The following is a 20,831-nucleotide window of genomic DNA, read 5'->3' on the forward strand; positions in this document are numbered from 1 at the left end:
ACAATTATTTCTTTAGTTAATCACTATTTGATAGCACAGTATTAACTTCTTTCAGCCAACTACATAATATATGGATATTTTCAAGTATGGACTGAAAACTGCAAGCATGTCCTGAAATTTTATGACTTACTAAGGCCTCAGGAAACCACATGTCTCTGCTTCTCAGCCATTTACTGATCTGACACATCTCTCTGTGCTGCTCCTGTGAAAAAATCACACTGGTTTAAACAGGCACTGCTACAAAGAGCAAATGACTAACAAATTTATAGAACAAGGTACTATACTGTGCAAGGTATTCCAATAATGCGTTTACCATGCTCTTAAAAGCATTATTGCACACAGTTTTGAAGAGAGTTCTGCCTGCCTTTATTTGCTCTATGATTACAGATGCCAAACTGTTTTGCATAAAGTAGAAAGCTGCTTAAGACTGTATTTCCAGCCCCTGCCCTCATATAGTAAGTGCAGATTCTCAAAAAACTCTTAATGAGTAAGTGCTGCAGGCATCTGGCTTGCCATGTGGTTGGGGCTTCTTGGTTTCATGCTGCCAAATGAAGTTAGACATTTTAAATGCATCTGTCATCTTTTCAATGCCATCCTAGGGTGTCATTGCTTCAGCTGGCACAGAATGGGATGAATCTTGGCTTCCCTGAGTCAAGATATCACACCATTGTGAACAGTTGTTTCAATTATGACTGTCTGCCTTCATAGTAGTAGCTTACTCCATAGCATTCTGTTTGTGTTCTTTCCACAACAAATTATAGCAAATAGCTTCAAGGTAAACTCCAAGAATAAATAAACTCCAAAAGCACATATTCAGTCTTTATTTTATTAAAACAAGATTTGTTCTGCTGAAGGAATGAATGAATTTATAACTGCAAAACAAACAAGGAACAAAACCTTTGCTTCTGGGCATGCTCAGAACTATGCTATTACAAATTTTTCTGAAAAATATTATCAGGAATGCTGTAATTCAGCAGGTAAAATATTAAAGGCAAAAATTCAGTGAATTTAGTTACATTAGTGAAAGAGACACATTTTACTTTTCCTATCTGTCCCCAAAACACCAAAAGCTGAAAACCCCTTATTTCCACTATGAGTTCAGATTACTTTGTTCTCAGGCAGAATGACCCCAAAGGAAGAAGAAAGGAAAACCAACAAAGGAATGAAGAATCATCATCCCACTCCTGTTTCACACCATTTAGTGAGGTAAAGCAGACTCCCAAGCACAGGAGCACCTGTGCCAACCTGCCCTCTGCACTTCAGACTGGGACAACCTCCTCTTCTGTCACCTGTCACTGATTGACTTCTACACAGAATGTACTGCCCTGAAATTTAGCTCTTTACAACATTAAAAAAGAAATCCAAATACATGACTCAGAAAAACAATGAAAACAACAAATCTGAAATAAAATGAGCAGAAGATACAGAGAAAGAACATCCAGCAACACCACCGAACCAGTCTGCAGTATTGCTGTATCCTTACACACCCACATTGTGTCAAATGACCACAGACAAAAGAGACAAAAAAGCAGATAAAAAATTACAACATCAAGCAAAATTATTGCAAAATACATTATCAGTAACAACAACATGAAAACCATAAAACACATTCTCATTTGGGCACAAATTCAGCATGAAACTTAAAACACAATTTCAGATGAAGCTATAGGCTCATAATAAACAGAAATAACCTCATTTATGTGAGTCCCAGAGAAGGGTACTTTCATAACACAATTATGTGTGAACATTGGATACAAATGTGTCAGAAAGAACAAGACAGCAAAAAATCCAATCAGAAAATTAACTGAAGAACTGCAAGGTGCAAGTGTCAGATATCTGAAGTTATGGGGGACTGCTATTTTATGTTTGGTTAGCCCCTGGCACAATATGACAGAGTCACACTTATGGTTAACAACCCTAATGAATAATAAAAATCTATCTGCTTAGAATAAGACTGTTTTGAAAGGTTGAATGAGTACTTTATGTGGGGAGAGACTTTTTAAAAATTATGAAACATATAATAAAAACTACAAACTTACACGTCAAAATTGCACATGTACTGAAGAAGAAATGGTAACATTTTCCTCAGCTATTAAAGAAGGTACTGGTTCTAACTGCTGCCAATTTAATCCAAAAAGCATGAGCTTATTCCTCTCTACTCCAGCTCTTTTCTTGCTCCTCTATGTTAAGAGATGCAAGCATACTGACAAAACCTCTTTGCCTCTTTGTCTACTAACATTAAAAGAACCCAGTCCCCCCCCAGCCAAAAAAACCCACAAGCAAAAATAGAAACAAGATATATGACCCAAAAACAACCAACACACCCACCAATTTTGGAGAGAAAGTATTTCAGTTCTCAAGTTTGCCATTGCTGTGGACTTCACAACCATGTTTTGAAGTATTGGTCATGCTGCTAATGAAACAATGTTCTATTCCATAAGGGCAGAAACTCCATTACTCATCTAACAGGAAAGTGCTTGCCTATTTCTCAAGACCCCAGAAATTTCTCCTTCTTGCACATGATATTAACTATCTTTTCAATATTTTGTTTTGCAAAATGCTCATAATTCTCATTCCAAAGCAGTTTCTGCTTTTGCTTCTCATATCACAGTCTCTTTTTCCTAGTGGCCATCGAGCATGCACAGAAGAGGTTTCTGAATATTTGGAAGTGAGGCACAGATTAACATCCAAGCCTACAGTAAACCTTATTTTGACAATGTCAACCACATAAATGTTTCCAGACTTGTACCTCAAGTCTTATTCTTCTAATAAATTCTTACATACTTTTTTTTCATTTTTCTTTTTTTTTAAGGAAAATATATAGCTACTTATACTCTTATTTAAATATAACATTTTTCTTCTAAAAATCCCACCCTGATAAGAGGGTCTATTACCAAAAACAAAAGACCTTACAGTCTAAAAATATTAGTAATTTTATAGTCCTCAACACATCTTTATTACTCAAGATTTCAAGGAAAAGTTGTGCACTGGAATAAGACAAATGTACACTGAATGAGTATGGAGAACAGTATTTTGACTCTAAACAAATACACACTAGTGTTCTTAAAGTACAATGTGCATTAAAACTTATTCACACACAGAATAATTCATGCTCTTCACGTGTGAAATACTGTGAAAAATAAGATGGAAGAAGTTAGATAGGAAAACATTCTTGTATCATAAAAATATGTTAGAATGGGAATTACCTATAGTTAAAGCTTTGCTTTAAAACAAACTTTATTTAAAAATCTTCTTTTTATCTAAAAATTAGCCTTTCTATAAAAACCATTCCTTTAAAACTTTGCTTTAAAAACATCAGTTTTATATTAGACAAAATATTAAATTATACAGGCACAATTAGTTGAGGGCTTTAAAAATTTATATTACAGCCCTTCATTTTCCAGTGACTTGCAATATAATCATAAGATTCTGTGTCTACTGACAACCATAGGAAAATTCGTCCAAAGAAATCAACTCTTATATAAAAAATAAAATAAATTAAAACAAAACAAATAAAAAAAATCTGTCAGGCCATATTTGACTTGTAAAGGAACTTACTTTCCAGCTGACACATGCACATCTTTTATTTATCTTAGGAAATATGCATATACATTAAAAACATCCTCAAAATATTCTCTGAACATGTGGTTCATGATGACAGCTTTGATATTTCCTTCAGATACTGTATATTAAAATAAACCATTTCCAGGTCCACCTTTATCTCAGCCCAAATCTGTGACCCTTGGCACGTCAGAAAGAAGTGAATGAAGAATCAAGAATGGTTTTGTTTTCTGGGGGGAAAATGCACAGATATGTTCATTGCCAGAGACAGCAAGGTCTACTCTTTTCCATGTTTTTCTTGTGTTCTGAAAAATGTACTGTACCACTAGAGAATTTATGAAGGTAAAATAGATTATATAATACATCAAACTGAAGATTTGAAATCCAAATCCTGGATTATGATGATGTTTAACTGCGTGTTTAATTTACTGGAAATGAACCATTAATCTTAGGTTTTAAAGCACAGAAACATCTGTGAGACTGGCTTTATGTTTCCTAACCACACCAAATAAACTGTCATCATAACAACTATTAAAAAAAGAAAGAAAACTAAGCTAAAACACCATGGGTTTCGGGTTTTTTTTCCATAAAACCATAGTAAATGGAACACCAGGAACCAAACTTGAATCTCTGTGGAATACAATTTTTAGTCAACCAGGTTTTTTAACCAAATATTTGAACTCTAATATATTTAGATGGATGCTGTGTTAGGTTTATTTAAATATTTTACTGAAAAATTAGAAAGTTTGACCTCTAGTCCATAAAAATTTAACCAACACTACACCAAATAAAGCCAGAAAAGCACAGTACCCCAAACTCAAGGCTGACATTCTGAAACAACTTGCTGCTATTTGTTTGCATTATAACTTTTCCATCCCCCTCACTAAGGAATGTAAAATTCACCTACAAACTTAATCAACAAGTTATTCAAAACAAAATTAAAAGCCCTCAAACATAACCCTGTACTTCTTTTAGAATTCAAGACTTCACTTCAGCTACCACCATCTGAACAGTCCCCTAAGGAGACATTTTTCCTTACCAGCATGGTCCATTATTGCTTGATGAGAGCCCACAGTGACTTTCAGTCAAAAAAAAAACCAAAAGCTTTGGACATGATTTCAGGAACAAAGAAGTCAATACAAAAATGTGTAAAATTATATTTCATTTCAAGAAATCATTGAATTGATCTGAATTGTATCATACTGTATTAATTTTAATGCCATTCCACAGGCAAGTATATATTATGTGTTGAATTAGGTGCACGTATACACAAACACAAAATACATACACAGAATTCAGCCCTGATTGATGTATTATCTTCATTAAATTTCTAGCATAGCAAGTGAGTCATCTTCTGCACTTTAGAATTATGTGAAAAAATTTAAATAGGCACAATTAATTAACACAGCTTCTAAATTACCTTATTATAGTGCACTGTCACGCACTGATAATACCATAATAACAATATGATACCATTCAAGGTCATTTTGCTGATGTACAGGTGAAGACTAGTAAATATTATAAGTACTTTTAAATCAAATCCACAACTTCTGCAGCTTTACACAGTAGAACAGTGCAATACATTGTGTCCCCATATTCCAGGAACAAGAGCTGAGTTTACAGTTGCATTTATTTCACATTAGACTGGCTTTGCACTTTCTGGATCTCTAGCACTTCAACTGCATTGTCTATGGCCTTCTTTCTTCCTCCTTCCTTCTTCCAGGTGCTGGCTATAAAAAAAAAAGAAAAAGAAGTTCTTTTGGTAGCTAGCTCTCACCTGGTAGAACAAGACAGTTTCGAAGTAATGGTACAGCAGAGGTTCTTCTAGAGGGCCGGTTCACAGTGCCAGGATGACCCCGATCTCCACTGACTTCCCAGCTCCTGACTTTGGAGGAAGCTTGCTCTGGTTTCTTGGGAAAAGATTCTGATGTGACTTTCTGCCTTTTTTCAGGAATCCCTGTTACAACTGTTGAGTTCAGAAAGGCCCTTTTTGGTTTCCTCCTCACCTTTAATTTTTTAGCATCTGGCTTCTCTTTCTTAGGGTGCTTTCCCACTGTAGTTTTCCTTGTCTGGTACCTCTGGATGGAGAAAGCAGATTTCTGGGCACAAGGCTGAAGTTGTCTTCTCATACCCTCTTTCTGCTGTTTTTTAGTTCTGGACGTTTGTTTGCCTGTGGTTACTCTGTTTCCTCTCCTCTCAAGATTACATCTGACAGACTTAGATCCTGCAGCCTTTCTGGAAAAAACTGGTTCTTTGTTAGTGCCTTCTTTTCTCCTCCATACTGCTTTTGGAGTCTCCCTCTCTAACCACTCACTCCTGATGGAGGTCAGAGGAGTTTTGGTAATTCTATTAAATGGAATTAATCTACAATCTCCTTCTATCACAGAGTTCAAAGGTGAAATGATTAGGTGTTTAAAAGAGTTCTCAGATACAAGACAATCTCTTTTTTCTGTGGCAACAGATGGTCCATCTGCCTTTTGACTTGAGGCTGCATCATTCCCTTTATCTCGATCTGGCAGGAAAGATGCTGAAGAACTACAGAAGTCTGACCGACTGAGTGACTTTGATGGTGTGCTTTCTCTCTGTGTATCAGCTGGTTTCTTCATGTTTGCATCAAAGCTGAGACTTCTGAAAAGCTGTCGAACATGAGAGGGCTTTTTGGCCTTTTCTCCAACTGTACTCTTAGGAGGTGTTTTCAGAATTCGATTTGTCAGTGGGTCATAATATTTGAGAGAACATTGTTTGTATTTATATCTTACAGAGTCCTTGCTATCTGTGGAGTGATGGTTTTTCCTCATTTTGGGAATATCTATAGGTTTACCTTTGCACTGTTTTACCTCTGGGCATGAGAGTACATACACCACTGTCTTGGGCTGTACAGGACTCATGATCTTGCTATAGGACTCCGGAAGTTTAAGGGCACATAGTCTAGTTTTCATGTTTGGAGTTTTTTCATTCTCCAGACATGCAATGCTTGCTTTCTGATCAGCTGGATCAGATTCCCTTCTAGACATTTTCCTTTTTGCCACAGGGTAGTTCAGCAGACTTGTTTGGGTGCCATGGCTGACTTTAACCACCTGACACCTTGAAGCCAGGCGCCATGTCCTTTTCCTAGGCATTTTTACAATTTGTGGGTTGCATAGTGTATCTGAGGCTAAAGAGGGGTTATCAAAATCAGAGCCACCACTTAAAGCATCATTAAATTCTGGCAGTGCTTTAACTGGTGCACTTTCTGTTCTATTACCCTCAATAATATTGATCCTTTTTTCATCCTTCTGCTTTTTTTTCTTCATTCTCTTCCCTGTACAATTGGCTGAGGATTCACTGTTAAAGTAGCAGCGAAAACGACCTTCCCTGAAATCACGCACAAGTTCTTCAATTTTTATATCATCTTCATACATTATTTGAGACCAAGTTTTTCCCACAAAAGAAGGAGGCACGTGAGGCAGGGCTGGAAGAACTGGTTCTTCGGTATGAACTACAACGTCCTTTTTCACTGCTTCTATTTTCTCTAATGACTCAGTTTTTAAAACAGAAGAGAGCTGTGTTCCATAGTCCTTATCTTGCAAACATACTTGGACCTCTTTCAGGAATTCTATATCTTTTATAGCTGCCTTGGGTAAATCTGTCCCTACCTGGATTGGTGCATCACAGTCAAAACTCATTTCAGAGCCCTCTAAATTAGTATGGTCCAGAAGTGATGAAAAAGGTACACTGGGATTATTCTCTTTTTTGAAACAAATTTCTTCAGATGTAGTTTCATGGCAGTATTTCACAATTACATCTTCAATAGTTTCATCCACTGAACTTTCATCACGTCTGTTTGTCTTTACGTTTTTGCATCTTGCTAGCTGTGGGGATGTCCCAGGATCTAGGGAGCTGCTGATACCCACAGTATCCCTGAGATGGAGATCAGACACCAAAGTTTCATCCTGAGTTCGTAAACTATCTCGCTTTGAGAGAGATTGACCTGAGGTAATAAAGGAAGAATTGCTGTGGCTGTGTGTAGGATTCTGATGAGAAACTGAAGGGCATTTTGGGTGAACCAGTGCTGGAGCAGGATTCAAGCGTGGGTTCAATAACACATCCCTACTGCAGACCTCCGCTGCTCTTTCATCACATCCTGTTCGCAGAAACAGATTTGATGCTGCCAAATCCCTAACATTTCTTCCTGTTTTAGGATTAACAGAGGAACTGTGGCTTGTAGGGCTGAGAGAAAACTGCTGAGGTACAGGGCTCACAGCTGTAGACTGACCTTCATGGCTATGACCTGCAATTCGGGCATGTTTCAGATTTACCCATTTCTTATCACTACAAATGCCAGCAGACTGCTGGGATATCCCTGGAACACGTTCCTGGCCTCTTTGAAGTTTTTGAAAACCTGCTTGCGTAACAGAAGTTTTCTTTGTTCCCTCATGAGACAGGCATGGAACAGAAGAGCCTATTTCACGAACAGACTCCTGGTCCTTGCTGGAAATCTCCTGTTTCTCACTATTCTTCTTTTTCTGCATCTCTTCTGAGGACAGGCAAGAAATCCTAGGAGGCTCCAGAGTGACGGGGAATGGCATGTCATCATAGGTTGGTCTAAAGGGGAGGGAAGAAAAAAAGCAGCTTAGATAAATACTGTAAATATGCTAAAAATGTTTCAAACAACAGCAGTGTGGGGGTTTTTTATGAGTCATTACCTAGACTGCATCACTTCTAATGGACAAACTGAAATAACTACAGCTGTTCTATGTATCTCAGAGATATTCAATTTTTTTAAATTATGGAGGGGGAAATGCTCCACAAAGCTAAAGATAACAATTTGGGCATTAGTTTAGTCCCCTCTTTATGCAATCATCAATTAAGAATGGCCAAACATAGATTACAATACTTTTATAAATACAGCGCAGCAGAAAAAGTAAAGATATTTGGATATTTCCTTTGTTTGAAGTGCTAAGCCTTTAAACTTTTATAGAGGTGGTTTCACTGATCATACTATCATTACTTAAAATTGAGCTTTGTAGAGAAATGGAACATAATAAATGGAACATAATAATAGGACACAGCATAAAACCATTGTTGAGTATAAATGCCCTTTTCCCTACAAAACATGGCTGCCTGATAGGAACTCTGCACATGTGGCCATGGAATTCCATGTTTACTGTTTCTCACAGACACCACAGCTTCTGACTCACTCCTGCAAGAAGCCAAGTCAGGATTGTTCAGCCTTGCTGTGACAACAGATTTCTATATATTCTGTAACTGGCAGTTCTGTCTTTAAGACTGCCTCAAACACAAGGGTTTGTGTCTTCCAGAATTAACACAGCTAACACATATGGACTATTTTTCCTATGCAACACAGAAACCCACAAGGCTTTAATGTGTAGCAGCCAGGCAAATTCAATGGAAACAATTTTTAAAATATGTAAATATAACTGAAGAAGACACTATTGTGTTTCACTCAAAAATTATAACCATCTTGTGAGACCCAAACAGATGTTTACTTTAATACATGGCAGACATCAGCTAACAGAAGTCTTGTGAACAAATTTTATAGTACAGTAATTTCCTCGGTTATATAACTAAGACTACATACAACTAAGGGATATAGGACTGAGTAAGCAAGAGAAATCTCATATAATGAAACATTTAAAAAGAACTATTACTATATGAATGCAAAGTAATCAAACACATCAGATGATCAAACAATGCCTATCATCTGAAATGCTGCTTTGCCCTTGCATGAATTCTTGGTCACTTAAGCTCTGAAATAGGACCTAAAGGGAATGCCAGATGCAACAGAATTAATCTTTTAACTTCCTAACTTCAGGGCTCTTCCATCTTTGTGCAAAACATCTTTGCATCCTGGCACCTGGACCTTGCTGAAAGACTGAATATAAAACTAAATAAATTTTCATATGGAGAAACTATAACAAACTCCTAGGTCTCTAGCTCAGTTTACAGCCTACAAGCACTTCTCAAAAATTACTTTTAAGCAAATGTCCCTGGGGGAAGGGAACAGAACAAGAGTTTTATGTAGGTAGGAACTTTTGACAGTTTTGCTACAAATTACCCCCTTAAGTAGAATGAAGATTTACTTTCTAAAATGCTTAATACTATTTCCTTAGGTAAAAAACTTACATACCAAGTGTTTGGAGGAAGAAATGATTTGATGGTTTGTGGGTGTTTGGTTTTGTTTTGTTTTTATACTGGGGGAGAACAACAATATCCTTTGAAATTCAGTATAAGCCAAAGCTCTGGTGAATTTTTCCTTTTTCCACATAACTACCAGGTATACTGGTTCTGTAAAACAAATTGAGTCTTACAAATATTTCCATAATCTTTTAAAATTGCACATAAAGATCCCTTTTATGAATTCAGCTAAACAGCAAAAACAGGTATTTAAAGAACTTGTGAAACTGTATAAAAACCCAAGTGTTTTAACATGAGAAAGAAGAGAATCAAAACCTTACCTCAAGTGTCAGTTAAGACCATAACTTTCTTTTCAGAGCAGGACCACAGCATAAATCTATTCATGCTTTCTTTTCCATCTTTGCTTTACTTCCTCCAAACTCTGTCTAGATTTGCGATTACTTACCACTCCTTCCTCCAACTTAATCTAGATTTTGTATATTATTTTTCTCACTCTATTCCTTCTACCAGCAACTTAGAGGAACCTGGGTAGATTGTTTTTCCTTGTTAGTAGGTTTTGTTCACCAAACCTTGTATTAGTGACACCTCCAGAGAAGCCTGACTTAAAGTGAATCCTATATTTTCTCCACAGCAAAAAATGCTGAATGTTCTCGATAGTGCGATAAAATCTATTTATTTAAGATGGGAGGACAATTTATTTACTTGTAGTGACGTGTACATCATGTCCTGGGCTAGTCTGGCATAGATACGCATATTAGCTAGTTCTGGCACATCCAGAATTGATAATACTAATGAGTGCTTTCAAACAAAACACCCTTCTGCTTGTTTGTCAAGACACATAGCAGAGTTGCATATTGAGAAACACTGTACTGGGATCAAACTGGGATCTTTGTCTGCCTTTCAAAACACTACAAATGAGGTTTAATGGATTTTCCTTCATCTACAGAGAAAAATTTAACACACTGATCCTCTTATTACTCTTGAAACATGCACATGATAAATAAAGAGAACTTTTCAAAATCTGAGCATTAATGAATTGGCTAATTAATGTAATTCAAGTATTAACTGAACAGGTGAACTGTTAATGAAAAAATAAACATGTAAATACTTACCTGACATAATCAACAAACCAAAATTATATACCCTTTCAAAACATACATTAAATATACTGCTAAGCATATATATATATATGTAAGGCCCAGAATTAAAATATTTAGAATAAAACATATAAAGCTCAAATTTAAAGAATTTGTAAATGCATGTGAGATTGTACAATCTGCCATTGTAAGTGTTGACCTATATATTCCTTCTTTTTAAGGTCCTCATATTTAAAAGCTATTAGTGGTGGTGTTTCAAATCTATAACTAGTGAAGTTTTGTCTTCATATAAACAGCAATCGTCTCCATTGAGCAAGTTTCACCTCAAATGAGCCAAATTTACTGCTCAGCAGTAGAATAAACACAGGAATTCATAACACATGCATTCCACTTACACATATTAAAATAAAAAGCCTTCTGTATTATACCTGCTGTCATGGTATCTGTGGGGATGATGCTGCAAAACATCTTGAAGGAAACGTTCCATCAAGCTACTGGTACCCGTACGATTCCTACAGTATGTTGTAAAATGTCTGTGCTGGGAGCTGAAAATGTGCTGGGGAAAGATGCAACAGATGATTAGTCTAATACTACAGCTAACACACAGGCCTAGTCCTAAAAATTCCTTCCCAGGTTAAACGTTACACCATTGCTAGGAAAATATTTAAATAAAAAGAAAAATCTTCTTTTACTATTTTAAAATCTTAATTGAGATTTTTAAGTATGTTTGGGCAGTCTCAAATAATACAAAAAGGTATTGAAGCATCTTTCTGAGTTGGAACTTAAATTAGTGGTTCTGGTAGCTGCTGACAAATCTCTTCTAACTAGTACAAATACTCTCACAAATCCCACAGTTGCACACAAGTCTCTTAACCAGAACAAATATTATAAATGTATGTAAAAATTACTTATAATATTCTTGAACTTAACATGAGCAAACATCCTGCAATTCACTCAAATTAACAATAATTTTCTTAAGTGCAGAAGATTAAATAGGCTTCTACTTTCTCATTAAAAAAGTCTGTAAGACAGGAGACTGACAAAAGAACTGAAAACGCTTGATCAAATGTCTCCAGCCTTGATATCAAAGATATTACTATAACCCTAGTACTTTAAAATATATAGAGATCTCAAGATTAAAGACACAGAGAAAATCATAATGGGTGCAATGTGTGGCACTTCAGAAAAGCAGCTGTGTGCCACTCCATCAGCATGTTCTACAAGAGGTAACAAATAAGCAACGGGTCTTCCTGAGGGCACATATCATGCAATTCACAAACAGCTCATTTTTCACTCAGTATTGGTTGTGTGGTGTAGAAACTGATATTTATGAGTTGATAAAGCCTTAGGTACTCCTTGCTATCTGCTGCCAAATTATGCAGAAGCTGCCTCACCTGTTCCAGATTACTGTAGTGTACGTGGCAACAGTTGCAGTATCCTTGTCTACTTTGCACAGTGGATGCTCCAGGCCGAGGATGTTCTTGTCCTCTTCTGTGTAAACTGAAAGAAGCAGGTAATACTGTCAAGGCATGTTGTGTTGTTTAATCCATGTCCTTGGCATTGAAATTCTAAATATCTACCTTACTACACAGATGGGAAAAATTTGCAAGATAAATGGTTCCATTTTAGAACTGTAATGGTGAGACTATGCATTTTAAAGTATTCTCAAGAAAATTTCACTAAAAAACTTTTTTCTTAAATGCAGAACAAAGGATAACAGCTTAAAGGCACAGTTAGCTGAAATCTGAAAATAATTGCTTCTAAAGAAAAAGGCAATTTTTTCTTTTAATTTGTCTGTTTGTTAGTATTTTGAAATAAAAAGAAGAAAAGACAAAAAACACTTGACACCCCCACGGTAGTTTGGGGCACTACAACATGCCTTCCCCACAGTTTTTACCAGTGCATGGGTGTAAGATACAAAGGACCTCCAATCATACACTTAATCCATTTTGTGTCACTGTCATCCATTACACAAGGTAACAGATAAGGCTGAAAAGCAGATTCTTCTCATTTTACTTTGTAAGCAGTAAGCTGGATGCCAGTTAGATCATCACCTAACTTACCTGCTACTGCTGTCCCACCGTGGAGAGCCCTCAGCACCATGTCTTTGGATTCCTACAGAAAAACAAAAACAACAACCAAGAAATAACACATGTACAGAACACAAAAACCAACAGAGTATCAAGGACATGGAGAGTTTTACCTGCATCTAGCTACTTGTCTTACATTGCATTTGTCAAAACTACTATTTTAAAGGAAGATAAAAGTTTTAGTAAGTTCAAAAAAGTGTGAAGAGATCCTTTTGTTATTAAAGTTCATCCAATAACTTCATAAAATAAGCTTTACTTTTTCATAGCTGAGGTGAGTGAGTTTTTCTACTGATTTGTCCTTGGCAATCTACATTGGTACTGCAACATCCATGATTACTGAGATAAAATGTAAAGTGTCTCAAACAGCTAACAATAGGACAAGAGAATTACACCTACATGGAAACTTTGTGGATGATTCAGAAGTCACTCCTTCCATCTAAGTTCCATGATGAAATTTAAGAAATCAAAGTAAGCAATTGAACTACAAGATGAACTAATACTTCAACTGATAGTTATTACGTTTTTAAATGTAACTGCAACAAAAATTTCTTTGAACTTTTTCAACTTCTTACCTTGTGCTGAAGAAGCAGAAGCTTCATCAGATCGTTTGATTCTCTCAAACATCTGTAAATAAAAAATTTTTAAAGTCAGTAATTTTAGAAATTAATTTTTAAAAATTTTAAAGTCAGTAATTTTAAAGACATTTTAAAGACTGAAGCTCTTCCTTCAGTCCAAGCTTCTTTAAAAGCTCCAAACTGTTTCAGCTATAGACCAATACCTGATTTAAATAAAGCTGCATTCTAAAAAGAAACTTCTCCTTTACTAGGTTACCCTAATGTTACATTCAGCAATACGTTCTAGCTTTGATAGAAGAGGCTAACTTTTAATTAATGAAATCAAATACTATACTTATGAGCAGAGCACACACTCTGTTAGGCTATTAAGCAGTAACCTTGTCAAATTAATTTAATTACTTAATTTCCTAAGTTGCCTTAACAATTAAGACGAGAGATATATGTGAGGAAACCCATATGAGACCTATACTACACAAAGTAATTATCTAGGCTGGAAAAGGAAGCCTTATTACTCAAAAGATCTGCCAATCAAATTTGAATCTCACAATTTTAAATAAAAATATGACTGCAGCAACAAGCAGTTACATGCTTTGGGGTGTCCAAACACAAAGGACTTCCAGGTGTCACACAGGCCTTTTATGCTATGGAATGTAAACATTAAATCAGCTTTCTAGTACCTACCTTAGAGACACCAGCCTTCCTCATGCACCAAAGCTGACTCCAGACTAGCAAGCAATAAATGTCAAACAGGAGGCCATTTGCAGTGCAGGACACTTCTCTCATCCCATCTGGCAACATGGAAGTTAAAGAGCCTTTTAAAATAACATTAATAATGCATGTTTTCCATGCCCTAAGGCATGTAAATTTTTCTGTACCATTTTGCAAACAGTTGAACAAATGGATAAATCTTTTTGAAGTCTACAGCACATCTTTTTTTAATATGGAAGTAATTTTGACAGTCTTTCCTATATAAATGTTAACCATTCCTTCTGGAATAACTTTGTGTCTTCTTTCTTCCTCATGGGCCCTGTGTACTAAACACTGTTGTCCTTTCTGAGACTATGCACTGCTCATGATAAAATACTTGAGCTGTTATAGCAGTTATGGTCAGAAAGAATATCTTAATAGCTCAATTTTAAACAGCCCCTCACCAAAACAACATAATCCACCAAAACACCAAACTCCTTCTACTTCCAATTGTGTTGCAATTTATGTAATAATATTAAAAAACAAATTAACAAGAAGCCCCAGCTGTTCCAATAAACCTTTTCATCTGGCAGCTGAGAAAAGGTTTTTTGACAGATCAACTGATCTCAACAGTCCTGTTCTATTTCCTACACACTGCCAGGATCTGAAAGAAAGTGAAGGAAAAACACAGAAAACTATCACTCATGACGGATGCCTTAGGTAAAATCACTTGTTCTACCTGCTTGAAGTCAACTTCCTGCTATTTTAAGTCTTACTGTAGACATACAATGTTATGATAAAGCTACAAGTGTAGCAACCGCAGAGGAGGCACCCAGGCAGCTCCACAGCCAGCAGGGGACACCACAACCATTCATCCCCACCCACTGCTCCAAAAGGAGATTAAAGACACACCAACGTTTAGTTCCGTCTCAAAGATGCTGAGGAGAGGTAACTGCAGTATGTTGGAGAATGGAGGAAAATCTGTTGTCTTAGAGGAGTTTCTTAGAGGAAAACCTATTCTCTTTATATTAGTGTTTTGAAAAACCCCAAGTGTACAGGATATACAGCTTGCTTACCATCTGAAGTTAAACTTAACCCACAAGCTAATAAAATTAAGGAGACCTACTATGTAGATGCCTTGTTTATGTTGCTAAAATCTGGATTGCCTGAGAGCCTTACTTTTTTAAAACAGGGACTACAGCTAAAGGATTTTTCAGATTTTCAAGGAAAGACTGCATAATTCTGCCTTAGTTAAGATATTTACAGTGGGAACTATCTTAAAGTGTTGGATCAAGAATAAATAAATACTATCTGTTCAAGATAAAGCTTAAATGTTTTACAACAAAAAAAAAAATCCTTTAAATTGTAACAAATGTATAAACAACCAGTTACATGCAGAAATATTATTTGATTTTGTAAAACTCTAATCAAGCTATTTTAGCAGCTGTCTCTAAAACCAATGCTTCGTTTTGGCTTCATTGAACTACTCTATGTACAGCAGGTAGAGAATGAAAATCTTCAGTCATATTTAATAACACAACCAAAAGATATGAAACACATTAAAATTTTAAAAAATAATTTAAAAGAAAAAAAAATCAGTGCTGTATTCTGATAGTATTTGGGCGTCAAAGGCATCAGATAAACTCTCCAGAGTGTCTAGAGTGACACTCCCGACAGTAACACTCTTGTACCGCAACAAGTAAAATAAAAAGGGTGAAAAGGCAATAAAAACTGCTCCTCGAAATACACCCCATAAACACCTCAGCCCCCGCTTCACCTGAGAGCAGCTGCGCTGGGCAGGCAGGGGAGAACAAGTCCCTCCCCTAAGCAGAGGCACGGCCAAGTGCCTTCCCACAGCGCTACCACTGCAGGGAGGGAGGCGGCAGCTCCGCTCAGGAGCGGCCTCTGCCCCGTGGCCTCACCGCAAGGCGCGGGTCCGGTCCCGTCCCGGCCGCACCGAGCCCGTGGTGCCCGCCTGGCCTCGCCCCGTCTCCCGCCGGGCCCCCCGCCCGAAAGCCGAGGGGCCGGGACCGGCTGTGCCCGCGGGAGCTCCGCCCGCCCCGCCCCGCCGGGAGCCGCCACCCGCGGCCGGGCGCTGAGGGGCCGCTGAGGCGGTCGAGCACTCGTCCGCCCGCTCCCGGTTCCCCGCTGCCGGCGCCGGCTCACCTCCATCATTCCCCGCTCGCTCTCCAGTGCCGCCCTGGGGTCAAGGGACGCCATCCTCTGCTTCCTGCTCCGGGTCGGCGGGCCGCGCCCCGCGAAGGGAATGGCGGGAGCTGCGGTTCCCGGGCCGCTGCTCCCGGCCCGGCGCGGGCGCCTCCTTCCCTCAGCGCCGCGCTCCGCCCGCCCGGGCTCCCGGCCCGCAGCCGCCATGCGGCCGGGCTGTCGGAGCTGGCTCGGCGCGCCTCGCACGGAGCCCCGAAGCCCCAGAGCCTCGCTTCCTGCAGCGCAGGCGCTGTATAACTGCCCCAGAACACCTCGGGGTGGCGTCTTTTGTCAGCCCCGGCAGGGTGGTTTTGGTTATGGAAAAGTAACCTCTTAGCTGAGTTTCATTTCAACAACTGTACTAGTCATTTTCTCCTTCAAAACACACTATTTCATATACTTGAAAGTAAGCTAAAGCGTTAACTAATTTTATTTTATTTTCGGCCATTAAAAGTAGCTTGCTTTACACAGTGTGAATTGTTCAAGTAGGTTTTATCAGAACGTTAAAGTCTGACTTTACCAGAGTTAATACTAGAGCTGCTTTCCTTCTAAGTGGGCTTAAGAATGTGACCTTACCTCAGGTTCTCTTATATTCATTTACAGAGTTTTGAACGTTTATCTCATCTCCTGTGGGAAACCAGCCATTGCATATTTCTCTCATTATGCTGAAGCAGCAGGGTGTTTTCAGTAATCCAGGCAGACACAAAGTCAACACAACACCCTTATGTGTGAAGACAGGTGCAGATACAGGCTTGGATTGTGCAATGGAGGAAAAACAATCCTGAATGTACTGCAATACAGAAAATTTAAAGAAGTTGCTGTTAAAAGGCTCTGCTGTGTGGCTATGTGATTATGAAACCATGGCTTAGAAATGTCCACCCACGCTGAGCAAGTAATTCAATACAAATTTCACATGACAGAAGAGTAGGAGAAGGCCGCTCTTTAGGAAGGTTGGATTTAGTTGCTGTTGGATTCTTTTGATACATGCATGCCTATGAATACATCTTTCTTGCTGAAAAATAAATATTTATTACAAAACAAAAGTTGCCTGATGATATTTTGTTGCCTAGTACGATACACAACTTGGGAAAACTGGAACTTTCGGCTGAGAGCATTTGCACGCATGGAAGGCTCAGGCACATGCCCAAATTATTGCACATCAGCAGAGCTTCATTGTTTAAACATGTGGCAAATACATATATAGACATGTTATCTTAGGCTAAAATAGTTTACTTTTATGGTGGTTTATGGCAGGATTAGTGAGTTACTGTGGCTCTGCTAACTCCATGGTTTATTGAAACAAAGGAAGCTTGGTTACATAGCTAAGGCACTGATGTTTTTTTTTCCAGAATGGATCATATGAAACAAGCCCTTTTTAGCTGTGAGAAATCGATTCACTCTGTCTTATAATGCCATACAACATGTCCTCAGAATATTCCTGAATATTTTTGCAAGATAGAATGTAATTTTCTATCTCTTGGACTGTCACTGAAAGATATCAGAATTTAGGCATGTGTTGCCAAGTGTTTCTTAGCTTTCAACTCTTTCTGTATTTATGAGGTAGAGGTTGCACCTTGATTCAAATTCATGTAAGGCATTGAGAGAGATTACTGTCCTTCAGTCTCCTCTTCCCAGCTAGGGAACTACTCCTCACATATGAACATTGAGTAGGGCTGACAATCTTCCCTTCCTCTTAAAAAATTATACTTTCTCTTGATGTAAGCCTCAGACTTTTTTTTTCTCTTTGCTGGTGTCTTTTCTCATATATTCAGAGTTTAAAAACTGCCCCATACCTTTCACTGCACTGCTTCCTACTTTTACTTTGATTTGTTGTAGTTTTCGCTTCTGTTATCCAAATGTAAGTCAAAGTTGTACCTATGAAATCATTTAGACAAATTAACAGACTCTTTCCTAAAGAGTGTCAGATTGCTTCCAACAGCTGGGTTCAGATTGGAAAAGAGAGAATGTGATGAAAGAAAATCAAGCTTGGTAAAACTAGCTGGCAGGAAATTCTTGGCTAGGTTTTTCGTTTGTTGCATATGTACTTTATGCATTCTGATGTTATAAGCCTAATTTATCTTAAATAGTTGTTTTGGTAAAGTTCTTCAAAGGATCTGAGCTAAGTGTTGACTGACTGACTGACAGCTGAAGGTCTGGGGCTTGAGCCATGCACAAGTTACTTTTGCCAAATGTTCCCAAGGATGGGTTGATGGTTTTAGCCTGGATTGTAACAAGGCAGTGTGACTGTGTGTGTAGATACTAGAGAACTTCACATTCTGAGTAACCTTGGGGAAGAAGTATCTTTCCAACTTTACACTTGAGTGGCTGTTCCATAGTGCCTGGCACTGTATTAAAACCTTTAATTCCTAAGAAATAATTGTAGTCTTTCTCTGAAAAATCTGATGTTGGCTATTGGCTGATATCAGGTATGAGACTTATGGAACAATTATCTGGTCCTCTGTGGTATTCTAGTTTTCCACTTTATTATGAATTTTGTGGTATTTAATAAGGTTCTTCAAAGTAAAAGAAAATGATTCCTCGCAAGTGTAAAAGGTAAGGATAATCTCTTCACAAACCAGAGCTTCTTGTTTTCTTTGCTCTCCTTTTCTCAAACAGTTTGCTGGGATTGACAGATTACTATTACACATTGATTCTTCTCTATTATAAGTATTTTTCTCATTTTTGAATGAAAAATGTATATTTAAAAAAAATAATAATGGTCTTTTATTTACTTGGATATGGCACTGAAACAAAATTAAAACCAAAACCAATTTTTTTCTCTTTTTCTTAATTGTTTAATCAATCGCAAAGCTTGACAATTATGCAATAATTGGTACATGATCAGATAGTGACCAAGAAAAAAATTTGATATATCATTAAGAAGCTTTAAAAGACAGCTTAAAAAATAATTTTTGAAATGCATGGGCTAATCATTTTTTCCTAAAAATATTATTTTACTTTCTTGTAATCAAGCCTTATGTTTTTTAAAGGTGACTTGAAATATGAAACAGTTTGACTCTTTTTCCAATATCTTATTAGAAGAAAATACTTCTCTAGTCAATTTTTAATTGATATTTGGAAGCCATGCTGCTGCTTTCACAGGCTTGCCTTGTCAGTTTGTGGGTTCTTTGCAATTTTTTCCACTAAAATTGCTCTCTGTATTTTATTTCTGTATACATGTACAGAATGTAGAGATTTTTTTTTTTATAATAGTGCTGAGAAAAATTCTGGGATGCACTGATCCCAGAGGGTTTTATTACTGCTGTTAGGACTGCTGTTGCTGTTCGTTTGCTGGCAGAAGGAGCAGCTGAGGAGATAACTCTGAAAGGATTGCTTTAAACAGTATGGCTACAAAATGTATCCAAATCCAGTGCTTTCAGAAACTTTCTGTATGATGGGCTTCTAATCATCTTACATTAGATTTCAAATCTATACCTTAGCTCTGCTACATGTTTTAAGTCTCCCCATCAGCTTAAATTAACTTGTTTTTAGGGTGTTCTTTTCTAAAAGAAAATGTAAAGAAAATAAACCAGCAGTTGAGAAGTTTGTATGCTAAAGAGCATTCTGTTTTCAGAGAACAGATTTTAATAAAATGAATAGTTTCCTGTTACAGTAATTTCTGTTTTCAGTTTATGATCAGTCAGTTAATCTCTCCAAAATAACTCTGCCTGATTTTTTAGGGCAGTGACATGAAGGAAGGATCTGAGTCAGTAATTAGGCTGTAGGTGTCTGCTCATGAATTGCAGGATATTCTTTGGCCTTCATGTTGTGCATGGAGTTTTTTATAGCTTCAAAAAAAAATGTTCCTTAGAATTTCTCTATTCTGTTTTCCATTGTTTCATATTTACTTCCAAATATAACACCAATTTTAAAATTGTCTGATTGATGTAGTCAGATTGACCCTTGAGAACGGCAAGATTTTCTCAAGTATTATTGTTGATTACCAAATTACTTGGAACAGTATGATAATTTCTGGCATGTATTTGCTGGAAGATGCAATTGAAAGTCATAAAATTACTCACTTTCCTCCATGCTGAAGGGGACTCTGCAGGCTGAGAGCCTTCAGCTCTGAAGGGAACAGAAACACCAGAGGTTCTTGTGCTAACCACAGTCAGATAACATGATGGAAATACACTTATACTCAGCACTGAGTTAATCTGGTCTGCATAGCACAATGTTTGCTTTAGCCTGTTTTAAACCATCCATTTTATTAACAGAAAAGATAACAAATGAATGTGGCTTTTAAATCAAATGCCAATGTGAGTACTGAAATATTTTAAATAAGTATAGTAGATGACTAATACTCCCTTATAGCCTACCTCACATTTTGTCACAGTAGGAACTCAAGGCATTTTTGCAAAAGTAAATATTAATTCCCATTACCCCAGAAGTCAATAATGTCTTTCTGATACAAAGAGATTATTTTCTCAAAACTGCTTGGAAGGTTATTAATTCTGTTTATCAAGAATTTTCAAGCT

At 37.3% G+C, this 20,831-nt stretch overlaps 1 protein-coding gene across 1 annotated transcript; it reads right to left on the reverse strand.

The window, feature by feature from the left end:
- Nucleotides 1-829: 829 nt before the first annotated feature.
- Nucleotides 830-16,521, reverse strand: ZDBF2 (zinc finger DBF-type containing 2). Its single transcript, XM_064718436.1, has 8 exons — nucleotides 16,015-16,521; nucleotides 15,926-15,971; nucleotides 14,143-14,249; nucleotides 13,459-13,510; nucleotides 12,860-12,911; nucleotides 12,191-12,296; nucleotides 11,225-11,352; nucleotides 830-8,145 (listed from the first exon to the last, which is right to left on the reverse strand). Exons 1-8 carry the CDS (start codon nucleotides 16,519-16,521, stop codon nucleotides 5,328-5,330), a joined length of 3,816 nt encoding a protein of 1,271 aa, XP_064574506.1. The 3' UTR covers nucleotides 830-5,327.
- Between the last annotated feature and the right edge of the window lie 4,310 nt (nucleotides 16,522-20,831).

This window comes from Zonotrichia leucophrys, chromosome 7 (genome assembly GCF_028769735.1).
Source record: "Zonotrichia leucophrys gambelii isolate GWCS_2022_RI chromosome 7, RI_Zleu_2.0, whole genome shotgun sequence".
Taxonomy (NCBI): domain Eukaryota; kingdom Metazoa; phylum Chordata; class Aves; order Passeriformes; family Passerellidae; genus Zonotrichia; species Zonotrichia leucophrys.

Excerpts from the sequence above, each read along its gene's own strand:
- ZDBF2 (XM_064718436.1), bottom strand. The coding sequence starts at position 16,521 with ATGGCGGCTGCGGGCCGGGAGCCCGGGCGGGCGGAGCGCGGCGCTGAG. Across the intron at positions 12,912-13,458 it reads TTCTGCTTCTTCAGCACAAG|GAATCCAAAGACATGGTGCT; the intron begins GTAAGAAGTTGA and ends GTTTTTCTGTAG. Across the intron at positions 11,353-12,190 it reads ACTACAGTAATCTGGAACAG|CACATTTTCAGCTCCCAGCA; the intron begins GTGAGGCAGCTT and ends ATCTTTCCCCAG.